Here is a 17,145-nt window from a genome sequence, read left to right as displayed (position 1 = left end):
ACCATGATTATAATGAACTTACAACTTAGAGTCCTGCTTTTTTCACTTAACATTGTATCCTAAGTATTGTCTGTAGTGCTACATTTGCTGTTGTTCAGTTGCTCACTCATTTCTGACTCTTTGCGACCCCATGGACTGCAAACCACCAGCCTTCCCTATCCTTCACCATCTTCCAGAATTTGCTCAAATTCATGTCCATTGAGTCGGTGATGCTATCCAACCATCTCATCCTCTGTCGTCCCCTTCTCCTTCTGCACTCAATCTTTCTCACTGTCAGTGTCTTTTCCGGTGAATCGACTCTTCACATCAGGTGGCCAAAGTATTGGAGCTTTAGCTTTAGCATCGGTCCTTCCAATGAACGTTCAGAATTGATTTCCTTTAGGATGGACTGGTGTGATCTCCTTCGCATAGTCAGAATATTTTCCATGGCTGCATCATAATTCATTGAGTGGGAATAGTCTAGTTCTTTCTCTTTATTTTTTTCCCCATAATTACATAATAATTTTAAGCAGAGTATCTTCTAGATATCCCCATGGTTTTTTATTATTTCCTGAAGATGGACTCTCAGACACATTGTATCAAGAGGATGAATGTTCTATAGGCCAGGCCTTCTCAGACTTCAGGGTGCACACAGCTCACTTGTGGATCTTGTGAAAGGGGATTCTAACTTAGTACGTCTGGGGCGGTTCTGAGGTTCTGTATTTGCGACTAACTCACTGGTGCCGAGGCTGCTGCTCAGGCTTCAGACAGTCTGTTAAAGTCCTTGATGCCCTAGCTTTAGCCCCATTCTACCAACTCTATCAAATCACTGTGTAGGCTGGTTGCCTAGGAGCCCTGCCCCTCAGGAGTATTTTCTGATCAAGAGGAGAGTTTTGAGTAGGCTAGTGTCCAGAGGAGGTGGGAGCTGTAGCCCCTTCCCTCAAAAGAAGCATCTAAACTCACTCCTGGCTGCCATTACAATCACCTGAGGAGTACACACACACACACACACACATAAATGCATGTGTGCACCATTAGGGTTCACTCCAGACTAGTGCAAATAGAAGGTTTGATAATGAGGTCTGACTACCAGTATTTTTGAAAACTTCCCAGGTTTTAAAGTAGAGAAGGCACTGGCGACCCACTGCAGTACTCTTGCCTGGAAAATCCCATGGACGGAGGAGCCTGGTAGGCTGCAGTCCATGGGGTCGCTGGGAGTCAGACACGACTGAGCGACTTCACTTTCACTTTTCACTTTCATGCATTGGAGAAGGAAATGGCAACCCACTCCATGTTCTTGCCTGGAGAATCCCAGGGACGGGGAAGCCTGGTGGGCTGCCGTCTATGGGGTCGCACAGAGTCGGACATGACTGAAGTGACAGCAGCAGCAGCAGCAGCAGCAGGTTTTAAAGGTGATTTCCAAGTGTAGCCCGGGTTTGAGCACTGTTGTTTTAAGTCCACAGAAGACTCACCTTAAATCTCACTGACTTCAACTGTGTATTAAACCTGACTAGATGAAAAGCTCAGGGCTTACCTACTCCACCTGACTCCACACTTTAGACAATGGATCCAATGAAGCTATGAGTTGCATTTGCAGTTCTAAAAACTAATAACCATAATTTCTGAGAGAAGACAAGAAATGTGTCACCACTGGCTTCTCTGTCAAACCCACTTTTCCATAGCATTTGCTGGTCCCATCTTCCTGAGCTAAAACTTACCAAGCTAAAACTCCCTTTCTTTCCCTCACTTTTCAAAGCTAAGCGGTCATCAGTCATTTGTTCTGCAGGCACTTTTATTCATATAGAACTCCAAACACAGTATTAAAACTCTGTTTGCACAACCGTGACCCTCAACCAGTCCATGAGCCCCTTGAGAGCAGAGACAGCCTCTGAATCAAGTTTTAATTTCCCCCACCTTGAACAATGCCTGTCTAGCACACAGTAGCTACCCCTCAAATCATTGTTGAATGAATGAGATTGAGTAGATTGTGATCGCATGCAAGCCTGAAAGGTTGTTCTCATTGTTGAAAGCTTCATACCAGCGTGGTTCTAGCAAGAGCACAGATTGCCAAGATGGTGTCTGGCAACAACATGGTCTTGACCCTGGGGGTGTTGCAAGATGGCAGCCAGGATGCTCGGGTGCCCTGTGTCCCTGCCGCGTCCCACCTGCTAGGGTAACACCTGCTGTTTGTCTTTGGCAGTTGCCTTTTCAGGCCTTGGCTTCACAACCTTCTACTTGGCTGGCAAGCTGCACTGCTTCACCGAGAGTGGGCGGGGAAAGAGCTGGCGGCTCTGTGCTGCCATCCTGCCCCTGTACTGCGCCATGATGATCGCCCTGTCCCGCATGTGTGACTACAAGCATCACTGGCAAGGTGAGTCCCTGCCCCGGGCCCGCCCGGTCCACACGCCATCTGCTGCTCTCGTGCAGGGATGGGGGGATACTTGCACCTACCGGGGGGAGAAGTAAGTGCCTGCTGTGAGAAACTAGAGTTCGCTGAAATGACAGAGCAGACACAGTTTTAAAGAAGATGCACCTGTTCAGGTGAGCTCCAGCCTTGCTGGGAACAGAATCAGAGCTCCTCCCATTCCTTCATGCTCAACTAGGCAGCTTGAGTCTTACCAGGAAGGCAGGACCTCAGTCACAGACTCAGATGTGACTTCCCTGCTGGATCCCTTGCCTCTGTTCTCAGACTTGGTGCCAAGTGGTGGTTGGTTCCTATCGCATTCACCCTGTAAAGGCATGTTTCTCACCATTGATGCTCTTCCGGAAGAGGTTTCCAGCCCAGGGATGGATGCCAGCAGCCACTGCAGGGCTGGGTGAGGCTTACCTATATGTTTCAGCCCTGGGGTGTCTGTGCCAAGTCAGAATAACACAGGACAACTGAGGGGCTTGTTCTTGGAATAAAGCAAAACCGTGCCATGCCCCTCTGCAGATCAGCTGCAGCTCTCAGCTTGCCTAAACCACAGCAGCATCGGCCATGGCAAGAAAGGGAGCAGAGACAGAGGCAGTGTCCATAGAAGGCGTGCCCTCCAGGAGCGCAGGGCTTAGGGCTGTGTTTCCCAGAATCCAATACTCAGATCACCTTGATCAGGCCACTCCAACCTAGGAATTGGACTCTTGAGGGTGGGTTCGGAGTGACCGCCAGAAGTGTGCATTCTTAGCAAAGCAGTCCATTAATTCTGATGAAGTCTGAGAAGCACCATGGAGAGTTCCACTGTGTCAGCTTTCAGCAAACACAGTGCATGAAATGTGCCGAATCCTAATCCGGCTTCCCTGGATGAATGGCCTTCCACGATCTGTCTGTGGCCGGCCCTTCCTCTTCCTTTCCTGTCCTCCTGCCGTCCCCCGGGCTCACTCCCTTCTGCCCCCTTTTCTGACCACCCTCTTCTCACCTCTTCCCAGGTGTTTGTCCCAGTGGTAGTGAGGCAGCAGTTGAGGCCAGAGGTGAGGGGAACTCCTGGTTGGAGGTGACTTTGCCCCATCTTCTCCAGGGGCCTTCTGCTCCTTCTCTGGCTTCAGCTCCACTTTCTACCCTCCCGAAAATCACATGCTGGGTGTCATGAGCTTCCAGCAGCAGCTTCAACCTGGGGGTGAAGGGTCTGGGAGAAAAGGAGGCTGATGCATGGTCTAGACAGGTGGAGGCATCAAGGAGATTTGAGGCCCTGCTGATGGGGGTGGTCAGTAGAGGCCCATTGGGCTACACCCTGAGCCTTGCTTTGTTCTCTGCTTTTATCAGTGACTTGGATGAAGTTATGGATAATGATCCCACACAATGGGGCAGGGGCAGGAAGAGAATTGCTGAGCCAACAGAGCAAGGGCGGACCCATCGCATCCTTGGAACTAGGAATATTTTCCTCCAGAATCATGGTGGCGCATATGATTAGAGCATTTCCACATGAGGACTGTTACGGGCTGGATGGCATTTCATGAACTGCTTCTCATTTATCCCTTGTAAACTGTAGTTTCTTCTTTTGAACATGGGAACAATAATCCCTCAACATTTCCCAGAGCCATTTCATAGACTAAATGAAATAATGGATCTGAGTGTACTTTGTAAATGAAAGTGTGTTGCACAACTGTGAATCAATATTGAAGTTGCTTAGTGCATCATTTCTAAAGAAGGATGTGTTGTGTCTCCCAAGCCACTGATTTTGAGGTGGACGTGCTTTTGGCACATTTGTAAGCTCTGAATCCCTGGTTTCCACTTTTATTCCTCCACATTGGACCTGAGAAGTGATGAAGGATTTCAGAGTTGATATTTTGGCTTCATCTTGGAAGATAGTAAGAAACTTTGTGTAGTGATCTTGTCCTGAAAACCTAGGAAGAGAGGTTGGCCTGTCTTAAATGCTCTTTTGTTACTACTGATCTGTGGTTGGTGCATCATGAAAGGATGAAGAATCGCAGTTCTTGGCTTTGGGGAGATGCTGGACTTCATGCAGCTGGTGCCCCCAAGCCCTGCTGGCAGCGGAGCTTCATGCCCATCCTATCCAACTGGCACAGAAGGGAACTTGGAGCAGTAGAGGGAGAATACTAATGCTCTGTGAGCTGATGGGAAAGCAAAGCAAGAGAATTTATGATCAGTGATGTGTAGGGCTGTACTTTGGGGGCGGGGAGGGGCAAGCCAAAATTGCATCATGGTAGACCCATCCTGCAGCCCAAACTGAATGTGCCTGAGTGGGTTACAGGTCGTAGATGTGGCCCAGCTACTCGTTCAGCTGTGCCATCACCTGTTCAGCTCGTACCCTGGAGTTAGCCAGGAGCAGAGTGTGCTTTTCCTTGGATCCTCTAGTGGGCCCTGAGTTGGGTTCATTTTATCTTAATTCCCCTTTAGGAGGTCATCTGTCCTTGTCTATACCAGTGGTCTCAATGGGGAGCAACTGAACCTTCTAGGGGACATTTAGCAATATCTGGGGACATATTCACAGATGGGATGGTGGGAGTGGTGGTGGCTGCTGGCATCTAGTGGGTGGAGTCCAGGGAAGCTCTTCAACATCGTACAGTGTATGAGATAGCACCTCCTCCACCGGGAAGACTTCTCAGCCCCAAACATCTATGGCCGAGGTTGAGAGAGCCCAACTACACCACCGCTCGGGCTTCCCTGGTGGTGCTAGTGGTAAAGCAACCACCTGCCAATGCAGGAGACAGAAGAGACACAGGTTTGATCCCTGGGTTGGGAAGATACTCTGGAGGAGGGCATGGTGACCCACTCCAGTATTCTTGCCTGGAGAATCCCATGGACAAAAGAGCCTGGTGGGCTACAGTCCATAGTATTGGACAGAATTGGACACAACTGAAGTGATTAAGCACACACACACACACACACACCATCTCAGCTCTATTTTTCTTTCCCTTATTACACGCTAAAAGCAGCAGTGTTCAATGAGTGGAAAATTTTATTTGTTCAACACTCACTTATTAAGGAAGTAATCAGGGAGGCTGCAGAGGTTTGCAGCTTGGAGAAAAGGTAGACGTGAGGCCCTTGGCTGCTGTGTGGGAGGGTGTTGGAGGCAGGATGCCTGGCTGAGATTAACGAGGTGTTGTTTGTTGATGTACTGAGCTGCCCAGTGACTGTGGGCGGGGGCCTTCCGTCATGATGAAAATTCATGGGGAGACCCCTAGGCAGCAGCACAACCTGAGAACCTCTCATTATAGACTTTAGTTAACAACATTAATATTATGAGATTTTTATGACTCCATTTCAATTTTGATTTAAGCAACTGTGTCTAATGTGGAAGTATATCCAATTACTCGATTACATATTCATATCCAGTAAATAACCCATAATCTCAAATGCTTTGCTCTGTTCATTATCATGGTTATCAACATCCTTCCGGTCTTCTCTGCCTTCCCAGCTCCACTCCACACGAGTCTGTTGTTTTATTAAGTGAGGAACATGGAGGGCACAGGCCATCGTCTGGAGGGGTAGTAAGACATGTAACAGGGCTTCTTCACAAATAAAATCACTGGATGGATTATAAATCTTTCTGTGGCTGAAGTTCTCCTTGTCTCTGTGACATGCTGGCTTTTGGGTCAGCTGGAAGTTAGAGTCCCTGGGTGATGTCAACGCGTCACAAAGAAGCTTACCTTTGTGATTAACTGTGTGTTTTCAGCATTAAAACTTGTAGAATTCCCATGCTGGGGGGAATATCTGTGGAGAAAAACGCACAGAAAGAACAGAGCACCTCCCTGAACCATCTTCTGCCTCAGTTCATAGTCTCCTGGGTTTATGGTTCCTGTCAGTGGACAGTCAGAGCCAGAAGTGGCAGGAGTGTGTTGTTTTTTCCATGAATGGACATAACGAGCTCCTTCTACCCTCAGATCCTTGTATCTGGATCCAGTGTTTCCTTATGTGACTCCAGCTTGCAAGTAACCTTCTAGCCAACACTGATTCTCTAACCATAGCTCTCTTAAGCAGCCCTGGGTGCCTTAGGTAATGTTTCGTCATAAGAAAGGGCACGTAGGTCTGAATGTAATCCAGAGAAACAAGTCTCAAGGGAGGAAGCAGTCATTTGTTCCCACCCAGCCTGAGGCCGGGACGCGTCCATGTCAGTCACAGACGCCATGTTTACTGGCCTCAAAATTCCAAGATGGCGCCACTGCTTTTGCCAGGTTTCCTGACTTGGCCATGAAGGGTCTGTGATGTGCAATGAGTTCAGGTGTAGTTTCTGGTCTCTGCAGATGGGGTGTTTGAGGATGAGGGCACTGTGCCTACGTGGAGAAGGAAATGGCAACAAACTGCAGTATTCTTGCTTGGAAAACCCCATGGACTGAGGAGCCTGGGGGCTACAGTCCATGGGGTCATCTGAGCAATGTAGCGAGCACCCTGCACCTAACTGTACCTGAACCACACTAAAAAGCCAGGCAGAGTCTGCTCCCTCCTTGCACAGTCCCATTCACCCCTCCCCCCAACACACACACAGTTGAGGGACACACTGCTCACCAGTCCTCCCTGGGCTGTCAGAAACAATCTCTGCTGCTGCTAAGTCGCTTCAGTCGTGTCCGACTCTGTGTGACCCCATAGACGGCAGCCCACGAGGCTCCCCTGTCCCTGGGATTCTCCAGGCAAGAACACTGGAGTGGGTTGCCATTTCCTTCTCCAATGCATGAAAGTGAAAAGTGAAAGTGAAGTCATTCAGTCGTGTCCGACTCTTAGCGACCCCACGAACCGCGGCCCACCAGGCTCCTCCGTCCATGGGATTTTCCAGGCAAGAGTGCTGGAGTGGGGTGCCATTGCCTTCTCTATGAAACAATCTCTAGATTTTCTAAATGAAGTGACTTGAAAAGGAGACTTTGGAACCATATCATGCTTCCCACCAAAACCCACCAGCCTTACATAGAACAGGAGCACTAAGTTCCTCCCTCCAAGATCCTCCTTCCCAGGTGAACTGATCTCATCTCTTCCTCCTTCCACAATTGGCTGCCCATGTAGTGTGTCTGCATTCACATTTATCATCAGCTGCCAAATGCTGCCTGGGGTCTGGGACCTCTGGGCCTTGGCTGCCCGTGAATCCACCATCTCTGCCACCATACCTAGGGCATCCCTGTGGAGGCCTTGAGCAGGCCCAGGCCACTCCCTTTCTGGGATCAGAATGCACTAAACAGGGACTGCCCTGGATGGGCCAGGGGTTAAGAATCCGCTTTCCAGTGCAGAGGATGCGGGTTTGATCCCTGGTCAGAGAACTAAGATCCCATATGCTGCGGGGCAACTAAGCCCGAGTGCCACAGCTGCTGAGCCCATGCACCTCAGCTAGAGAGAAGCTCACCCACCACACGAATATCCCGCATGCCCCACAACTAGGACCCGATGTAGCCAAATAAGTAAATATTAAAAAAAAAAAATCCACTGGGCAGAGAGCATTGGGCCTTGAGAGGCTTTCTCAGCCAGGCTCCCTGCCCTCTGCCCTGGCCTCCGCATTGCTCAGTTCCCAGGGAAGACAGGTGTTGGCTGCTTCCAAGTCTCTTGACAACTTGGCTTCATTTAACAGTGCTTTCTGCTGTTGACTTTCTGTTCAAAGTAATTCCACAAGCCACCTTCCTATGCCCACTGTAGTTCAGACCACCATCACCTGCTGCCTGGGTTATTGCAGAAGCCCTGCTACTGTCTCCCCTCCTTTCTCCTCTGCCCCTCACACTGCAGCCAGGAAGAGCCTTTAAACCCCTGTCACGTGTGGTGCCTGCTCCTCTGCCCCTGGGGACTCCTTGTGTCCATCAGCATCAAAGCCCAGGTCCCTACAGCGACTGTGAGACCTGGTCCCGCACCCTGCTTCTCTGATGGTGTTCTCCACTGCCCCTCCTTGCTCATGCCGGTGCTTTCCCACCCGGGGCCTTTGCACTGGCTGTCTCCAGTGCCCAGAATGCACTTCTCTCAGATGTGTATGGCTCCTTCCCTTCCCTCCTCCTGATCTTAGCTCAAGTGAGGCTGTCTTATAGTGACCACTCTGTTGAAATCGCAGCCCAGTCCCCACATTCTCTGTGGTGTTCACCTTGCTCATCTACCACCTTCTGACAAACCCAGTCATTTCTTAAACAATCTCTAGATTTTCTAAATGAAGTGACTTGAAAAGGAGACTTTGGAACGATATCATGCTTCCCACCAAAACCCACCAGCCTTACATAGAACAGGAGCACTAAGTTCCTCCCTCCAAGATCCTCCTTCCCAGGTGAACTGATCTCATCTCTTCCTCCTTCCACAATTGGCTGCCCATGTAGTGTGTCTGCATTCACATTTATCATCAGCTGCCAAATGCTGCCTGGGGTCTGGGACCTCTGGGCCTTGGCTGCCCGTGAATCCACCATCTCTGCCACCATACCTAGGGCATCCCTGTGGAGGCCTTGAGCAGGCCCAGGCCACTCCCTTTCTGGGATCAGAATGCACTAAACAGGGACTGCCCTGGATGGGCCAGGGGTTAAGAATCCGCTTTCCAGTGCAGAGGATGCGGGTTTGATCCCTGGTCAGAGAACTAAGATCCCATATGCTGCGGGGCAACTAAGCCCGAGTGCCACAGCTGCTGAGCCCATGCACCTCAGCTAGAGAGAAGCTCACCCACCACACGAATATCCCGCATGCCCCACAACTAGGACCCGATGTAGCCAAATAAGTAAATATTAAAAAAAAAAAATCCACTGGGCAGAGAGCATTGGGCCTTGAGAGGCTTTCTCAGCCAGGCTCCCTGCCCTCTGCCCTGGCCTCCGCATTGCTCAGTTCCCAGGGAAGACAGGTGTTGGCTGCTTCCAAGTCTCTTGACAACTTGGCTTCATTTAACAGTGCTTTCTGCTGTTGACTTTCTGTTCAAAGTAATTCCACAAGCCACCTTCCTATGCCCACTGTAGTTCAGACCACCATCACCTGCTGCCTGGGTTATTGCAGAAGCCCTGCTACTGTCTCCCCTCCTTTCTCCTCTGCCCCTCACACTGCAGCCAGGAAGAGCCTTTAAACCCTGTCACGTGTGGTGCCTGCTCCTCTGCCCCTGGGGACTCCTTGTGTCCATCAGCATCAAAGCCCAGGTCCTACAGCGACTGTGAGACCTGGTCCCGCAATTCCTGCTTCTCTGATGGTGTTCTCCACTGCCCCTCCTTGCTCATGCCGGTGCTTTCCCACCCCGGGGCCTTTGCACTGGCTGTCTCCAGTGCCCAGAATGCACTTCTCTCAGATGTGTGTATGGCTCCTTCCCTTCCCTCCTCCTGATCTTAGCTCAAGTGAGGCTGTCTTATAGTGACCACTCTGTTGAAATCGCAGCCCAGTCCCCACATTCTCTGTGGTGTTCACCTTGCTCATCTACCACCTTCTGACAAACCCAGTCATTTCTTGCTTGCATGCTCAGTCACTTCAGTCATGTCCAGCTCTTTGTGACCCTATGGACTGTAGCCCACCAGGCTCCTCTGTCTATGGGATTCTCCAGGCAAGAATCCTGGAGTGGGTTGCTGTGCCCTCCTCCAGGGGATCTTCCTGATCCAGGGATCGAACACATGTCTCCTGCATTGCAGGCAAATTCTTTACCACTGAGCCACTGGGGAAGCCCCAGTCATTTCTTAGGTATTGATTATTGTCTGTTCTTATCCACTTGAACAGGAGTCTGCACACTTCCTCTGTAAAGGATCAGAGAGTCACTATCCTGGGCTTTATACGGGCCATGTGGTCTCTATGATAACTGCTCGAGTTGGTGATGGTGGTGTGAACACCAGCCTATAAATGAATGGCTCGCATAGTTTGCTGCTCTCTGTACTAGAATATACTCTCCCTGTGGGGAAGGATTTGTGTCTCTTTTGCTGGTATGGCACATAGTAGGTACTTGTGTTCGTTTCCCAGTTTCCACAGACTGAATAGAAGTTGTCTCATGGTTCTGGAGGCCAGAAGCCCAAGGTCAAGGTGTTGGTGGCCCCTCTCCCTCTGACACCTGCACAGGAAAGAGCTTTCCTTGCATCCTGCAGCTGATCAGCCCCAGATAGTTCTCGGCATCTGCAAGCATAATTCCAGTCTCTGCCTCTGTCTTCACGTGGCATTTCCCTTGAGTTTCTTCACATCACCTTCCCTCTGTATCTGTCTCTGTGTTCAAATTTCCCCTTCCTATCAGCACACCATTCAGATTAGAGCCCATTCTACTGATCCCATCTGGGCTTGATTATCTCTGTACGGATTCTATATCCAAATATGGTTGCATTCTGAGGTACTGGGGTTTAGGACTTCAGCGTATCTTTTGGAGGAACAATTCTTAATGCTTAGCAGTGCTCAGTACATAAGTGTGGAATGCAGGAATTAATAATTTTGGTTAAATCATATTCCTTTCTTACTAATTTTATTTTCTCTATGCACTGGTTTTACTAAAATTATTCTTACTCTTTGTAAGTTCTTTCTTTTCAAAAATAAGCCAAAAAGTAAACTTCCAAAACCATCCACTCACTCATTCAGTATGTCTCTTGTACCTGTGTGTCAGGCATATTCTCGATGGAGGCACAGTATTGAGGCAGACAGACTAGGTGCTGCCCTGCCAGCTTACAGTGTAGCAGGTAGAGTGTGCATTCTCTGTGCTAGGTAAGTTCTTTTATAGAAGCTCAAAGTCACAAAAACGGGATGCATTATTAGTAGCAGAAAAAAAAAAACACAGAAACAATCATGTGAGGTTGTTAAGTTTTCCAGAAATGGTCTTTACCCTAGGGTCTTGGGTCATAAAGCCCAAGGCATACAAGATACCAAGTAAGCCAGCTGAGTGATGTTGGATGTTGCCATGGCAACAGGGAGGGATGTGTTCCTCCCAAGGACCTGATAGCACGTCATCAGAACACTTTCTGCTTGTCGGTGCCAGAGCTGAGTACTGGCACCTCAGTAGGCCAGACTCCATGAGATTCTTTCCTGCCCTTCAACTTCATGAGAAGGGGTTGAGGTCATCCTCGTTTTCCAGGTAAGGACTGAAATACAGGTCGCCTGATTCAAAGTCTATTCCCCTTTCAAATAGCTTTGTTGAGGTGTAATTCATAACTCATAATGCATAAATTCTCCATTTTAAAGTATGCAATTAAATGGTTTTTAGTATATTCAGAGCTGTGCAGTCATCACCACTGTCTAATTCCAGAAAATCATATTAGCCACCGCAGCCCCCAGCAACCACAAATCTACTTTCTTTCTCTATGGATTTCCATCTTCTGGACATTGCATATTCTTGGCATCACATAATATGTGGCCTTTTGTGTCTTGTGGTGTCTATTCTTTAGTGCATCTTGTAAATGCTGTTCAGGGCATCTCAACATTTACTGCATAATAACTGCTGGGCTGGGCTTCCAAGTGGCTCAGTGGTAAAGAATCAGCCTGCCAAGCAGGAGACCCAAGTTAGATCCCTGGGTTGGGAAGATCCCCTGGAGGAGGAAATGGCAACCAACTCCAGTATTCTTGCCTGGGAAATCCCATGGACAGAGGAGCCTGGCGGGCTACAGTTTGTGGGGTCACGAAGAGTCAGACACGACTTAGTGACTGCACCTACACACATGCACACAACTACTGGGCATGGGGAGATGAAGATGAGGCGCTCAAGGGGCAGTTAACACTGACAGGTAGATGTGAGCCGAGAGGTGCACAGACAACAGCCTAGAAAGCTAGTGCAGCCCCTGGTCCTCAACAGAGCCCCAAGGGGCCATGGAAAACCGTCTTCTCCAGCCCACACCAGAAGCCTGGTCAATTTATGTCCTATAGAACTGTAAAGACACACCTCTCTGGGAAAAGATGGACCACTCCTTTCAGTTTCTCAAACTGGCCATGCCCCTTCCTTCCTCTGCCAGGAAGACTGCCCTGCCATCCCTGCCTCCACTTCCTACCCCGCTGGTTTGCACCTGCTCTTCCTGCAGGGCTGACGAGTGGGTCTTGTCCTCAGCAAAACTCCCCCGATCCAGACAAGCCAAAGCACTCTGCGGGCTGATCTCACAGACCCGCCTCCTCCTTCCTGGCGCTCACCACAGCTGCCGCTCACTGGTAAGACTGTCACTTCTCAGTGTCCATCTTAACCCCTAGGACTGGGAACACATCTCTTTTGTTCAGCCTCGTGTTCTGGTACTGGGCATCACTCCTGACACCTGATCCCCTCACAAAATACATGATGGATGAATGACGTCGATGCTGAGTGAGAAGACCGTGGCTTGTGTACTCTGGGGACACGGAGATCCACACACTCCCCCTTTGAGCCTTCCAGTCCCATGCGACCATATTTGGGGTGAAGTCAATCCCAGGCAGTTTTTTTCCTAACAAGGGCCGCTTGTCTCCTGCCTGCTTTTCTCTAAGCACATGCTCTACGGGATGGGAATGGGATTTCATTAAATGGCACTTAATGACAATCTCTCTCTTTAAGTAAGTCATTTTTTAAATCTTATTCACCATCTTTGTGATAAACAAAGCCCTGAATAACTGCTGAGAAGGAGCCTTTGCTAGACCTTCCATTCCCCTGCTGCTGCTGCTAAGTCACTCCAGTCGTGTCCGACTCTGTGTGACCCCAGAGACGGCAGCCCACCAGGCTCCCCCGTCCCTGGGATTCTCCAGGCAAGAACACTGGAGTGGGTTGCCATTTCCTTCTCCAATGCATGAAAGTGAAAAGTGAAAGTGAAGTCACTCAGTCGTGTCCGACTCTTCGAAATCCCATGGACTGCAGCCCACCAGGCTCCTCCGTCCATGGGATTTTCTAGGCAAAAGTACTGGAGTGGGGTGCCATTGCCTTCTCCGATGCCCTAGTTGCTTCTAATAACTATGGTGGCACCTACAATACCACTTCTAATTCATTCCATTAAATGGGAAAACAGCGTTGATGGCAGTCACATGCTCGGCTTGCTGCCGCATCAGTAAGCTCGGGGAACGTACATTCAGAATGACTTGGTATCTTTTGGTCCGTGATGCACCTTGTGCATGTGACCAATGCCTTGTCACAGAAAATAAAAATCAAGTGGCATTATTTATAGGTTTCTCTGCATGGTCTGTTCAATAGTCAATGACTCAAACACAGATGTCCTGGGTCATTTCAGATACTCATAAAAGTAATACCCCATAGGCCTGTTCTCTGGGGTTATTAGAAAAACAAAACAATGGTGTATCCCTAAGACTTTGTGCATGAAAAAGCCTGGCATGTTCCCTAGCACGGGCTCCTGCCCACAGGTGGTATGAAGTTTCTCAATTTGAGGAACTTGGTTTAATCACATTAATTATGCCTCATGACCCCACAGAGGAATTCACAGTAGTTACTACTTTCCAATTTCTTGGGTGACCATTTTTTTTTAAGTTCATGAATTTATTCAAAATGCTATGAAAGTGTGGCCGTGCTAAAGAGATGACAACTATAGACTGTTGAGTTACTGTGTGAAGAGAAGGATGGGGAAGGATTAGAAAGTCCCCAGTAGTGCTGGGAAGATCTCCTGGAGGAGGAAATGGCAACCCGCTCCAGTAGTCTTGCCTGGAGAACCCCATGGACAGAGGACTCCGATCAGCTGTGGTCCATAGGGTCACAAAGAGCCAGCCACGATTGAAGTGACAGCACGCAGTGCTGGAGAGGAACACAATAACAGTGATGGGCACTATTTTTTTTTTTAATTAAAAAACATTTTTTTGGCTACATACTACAACATGTGAGATCTTAATTCCCTGACCAGGGATCAAACCCTTGTCTCCTACATTGGAAACACAGCATTAACCACTGGACTGCCATAGAAGTCTGAGACTATTGTTTTAGATACTGCATTTCAAGGTCTTATTTTGTGGCATGCACTGTTCAGAAGCAGATCTCATCAAATCACTGTGATGATTAAATGACATGGATATTGAGATCTCCATTTGAGGCTGGGGAAACTGAGGTTCAGAGGTGCAGTGACTTGCCCTAATGGGGTCTACAGTGTCTTTGTGATGGATTTCTCAGCCAAGAGGATTCTCAAGTCTGAGGTGAGAATAGATGCTGGATAACTTACTGTGGCCCCAGGCATCTGCTCTGGGAGCAGAGCTGGGCACTGGGGTTTCACTGTATCTCACAAGTGGTCCTCCCCACCCCTCTTCCTTGGTGGCTACTCATCAGGGCCAAGTGGCCACTAATCTCTTTTCCTCCTCTTTCTGCCAGGTTGCACCATGTTTGCACTCCTATGCAGAGGAAGTAGCCACAGTTATTCAGTTTCTCTGGCCTGTTAGAATGACTTTTGTTTACAAGTGACATTTTATCCCAATCAAGGATATGACCTATTTTCTGAAGATGCTCAGCAGAGTTTCATAATGATCTGCAGGCTGATCTCAGTAGGTTGACCCTGGGGACCAAATTCCTAGAACATTCATATGAGAAAGACTCTCAGCTGCCAAGCACTTATTCCTGGTGAGGGAACTGAAGTTCAGAGAGGGGAATGGGGACAACACCAGACAGTAACCAGAGCCTAGCCCCCAATTACTGTGCACGTATTCATTCATCCGGGCTTCCCTGGTGGCTCAGTGGTAAAGAATCCGCCTGCCAATGCAGGAGACATGGGTTTGACCCCTGAGACAGGAAGATACCCAGAGAAGGAAGTGTCAATGCACTCCAGTATTCTTTCCTGGGAAATCCCATGGATGAGGAGCCTGGCAGGCTACACTCTTGGGGTCGCAAAAGAGTTGGATACGACTCAGCGACTAAGCAACAGCATTCATTCAGCCACTTCCCTTCACCAACTTAATTCTGCAGATGAGCAAAGTGCTGTTCCAGGTATTGAGGAATCAACAGCCAGCAAGCCTCACAGAGCCCCTGCCCTGGTGGAGCAGAGACTCCAGTGTTAATGTTACGTCATCACACAGCTTGACACACCACTTGCTGTTCTCATCCGCAGGAGATGAGAAAGTGTATCCCTGCCCATGGCAGGTGTGGGTGATTCAACAAGATAATGATGGTGAAAGTGGAAAGCCCCCACTGGAGGATGACACTTCAGCCTGGCAGCGACCTTCACAAGAAATCAAAGTTTCTCTTGGCAGGGGAGGTTTTTCCATTGTGTTAGGATCTTTTTGGCAAGAATAAACCCAAAGACACAGTTTAAAGGGCATGCACACACACACACACACACACAGTGAGGGTTGTTGGGGTGGGCCACTTTCATGGGGTCTCTGGTGGACACTAGCTGAATGCCCTCTTTAGCATGGGGTCCAGAGGTGGTGGAAGGGCCTGTTTTGCCCATAGGTTCCCTCTCCTACCTTGTCTGCGGGGGCCCCCCACCATGTCTTCTGACTTGATAAAATCTGCAGCTTGTAGAAGGGTTTAGGCCCCTCCCACTGGGAGTGTCGAATTTGCCCACCCTGGTGCAGCATCAAATGTTGTATTCACTTTGTGACTTGGAAGTTTTACTCCATCCCTGGGAAATCACTTAACTTTGAGGAGGAGGCCAGCATGCCCGCTGGCTTTCCGTGGTGCACCAGCAACATTGCAGGACTCCAGCAGAAACTTGCTAAAGAAAAATGACAGCCCCCGAGGGTATTTACATCCCATGGAGATGGCTGGAATTCTTCTTCCAGAATTTAGAATTGATTTTCAAAATCAAGAATGCAGTTCTGAGTTTGTGCCGTGCACTGCTGCATATTCCATCAATAATGAGAAGAATCAAGTGCACACACAAAGGGGATGTTTAAGTTCTAGAAATGGTAAGGGTTTGCGGAGGCCACCAAGACGTACACCTCCAGTGTCGTTTCTCTCCCCTTCCAGTCTTTCGAGGGGTTTCATCAGCAAACCAGTCACCGAAATCGGTAGGAAAGTGCTTTCTGGAAAACACAGCTGGCCTCATTTGAATGAATCATAATGCATTTCTCCTGGTTCTGCTCTTCTGCCCTAGATTCGTTTGTTGGCGGCGTCATTGGCCTCATTTTTGCCTACATTTGCTACAGACAGCACTACCCACCTCTGGCCAACACAGCCTGTCACAAACCCTACGTCAGTCTCCGAGTCCCGCCCTCGCTGAAGAAAGATGAGAGGCCCACGGCCGACAGCGCGCCCAGCCTGCCCCTGGAGGGCATCACCGAGGGCCCTGTATGACCCAGACCTCGGGGGATGGACTGAGCCCAGGCCACGCTCCTCCACCCTGACCTCATCACACAGTAGAAGAGGTTTTCTGTAACATGTTTCTCATCCGTTGTTTCTCCAAGTTCTCCTTCCGCTCCCATTTTGCCGACGATGATCCTGCTACATTCCACGTCTACTTTCAACTCTCCTGAACTGGTCAAGAGAAGGGCCCAGGAACATTTTGTGAGAGACATGTGGAAGGAGGCTGCCGGGGTGGGCGGGTGCAGCTTGGTCGATTCCTCCTTCCGAGATACTTGCCGTCACGGCCACCGTCCTATGTTTTCATGGTTGTAAAACATAATAAAACCTCCCACCTGGAAGACATGGTGTTGGCGGTCCAGTGCACAGATCATTCGGGGCTGCAGTGAGTTTCACATCCACCCCCAGGGTGGAGAGCCGGCCCAGCTCTAGCTGTGGTGGTTCTAGGTACTGAGCTGCGGGCGGAGACTGACAGCCTTTGAGAACTGTCAGCTGATTACAGCTCTGAAATGGAGTTGCAGCCTGGAGCTGCAGCCTTGACATTGCTAGGGCTCTTTGAATCACTGAATCTGTTACCAAGTCCAAGCTCAGCCTGGTCATCCCACTGAGCCAATAATTGGGAGACAAGGTGTTGAGGCAAGGAATAGTGACTTTATCTGGAAAGTCA

General features: G+C 49.2%; 1 protein-coding gene across 1 annotated transcript in view; it reads left to right on the top strand.

Moving 5' to 3' along the window:
- PLPP4 (phospholipid phosphatase 4) overlaps positions 1 to 16,807 on the top strand; it is a 146,630-nt gene extending 129,823 nt beyond the window's left edge. Inside the window, exons 6-7 of the mRNA XM_005890174.2 lie at positions 2,180 to 2,350; positions 16,273 to 16,807. Of these exons, the coding sequence (XP_005890236.1) occupies positions 2,180 to 2,350; positions 16,273 to 16,472 (371 nt within the window). The 3' untranslated portion in view covers positions 16,473 to 16,807. The remainder of the gene's footprint in view (positions 1 to 2,179; positions 2,351 to 16,272) is intronic.
- The last annotated feature ends 338 nt before the right edge of the window (positions 16,808 to 17,145 follow it).

Source organism: Bos mutus, chromosome 26 (genome assembly GCF_027580195.1).
Source record: "Bos mutus isolate GX-2022 chromosome 26, NWIPB_WYAK_1.1, whole genome shotgun sequence".
In the NCBI taxonomy this organism is placed as follows: Eukaryota; Metazoa; Chordata; class Mammalia; order Artiodactyla; family Bovidae; genus Bos; species Bos mutus.
Note: the sequence above shows the minus strand (reverse complement) of the source record. Positions and strands in the feature narration are given on the sequence as shown.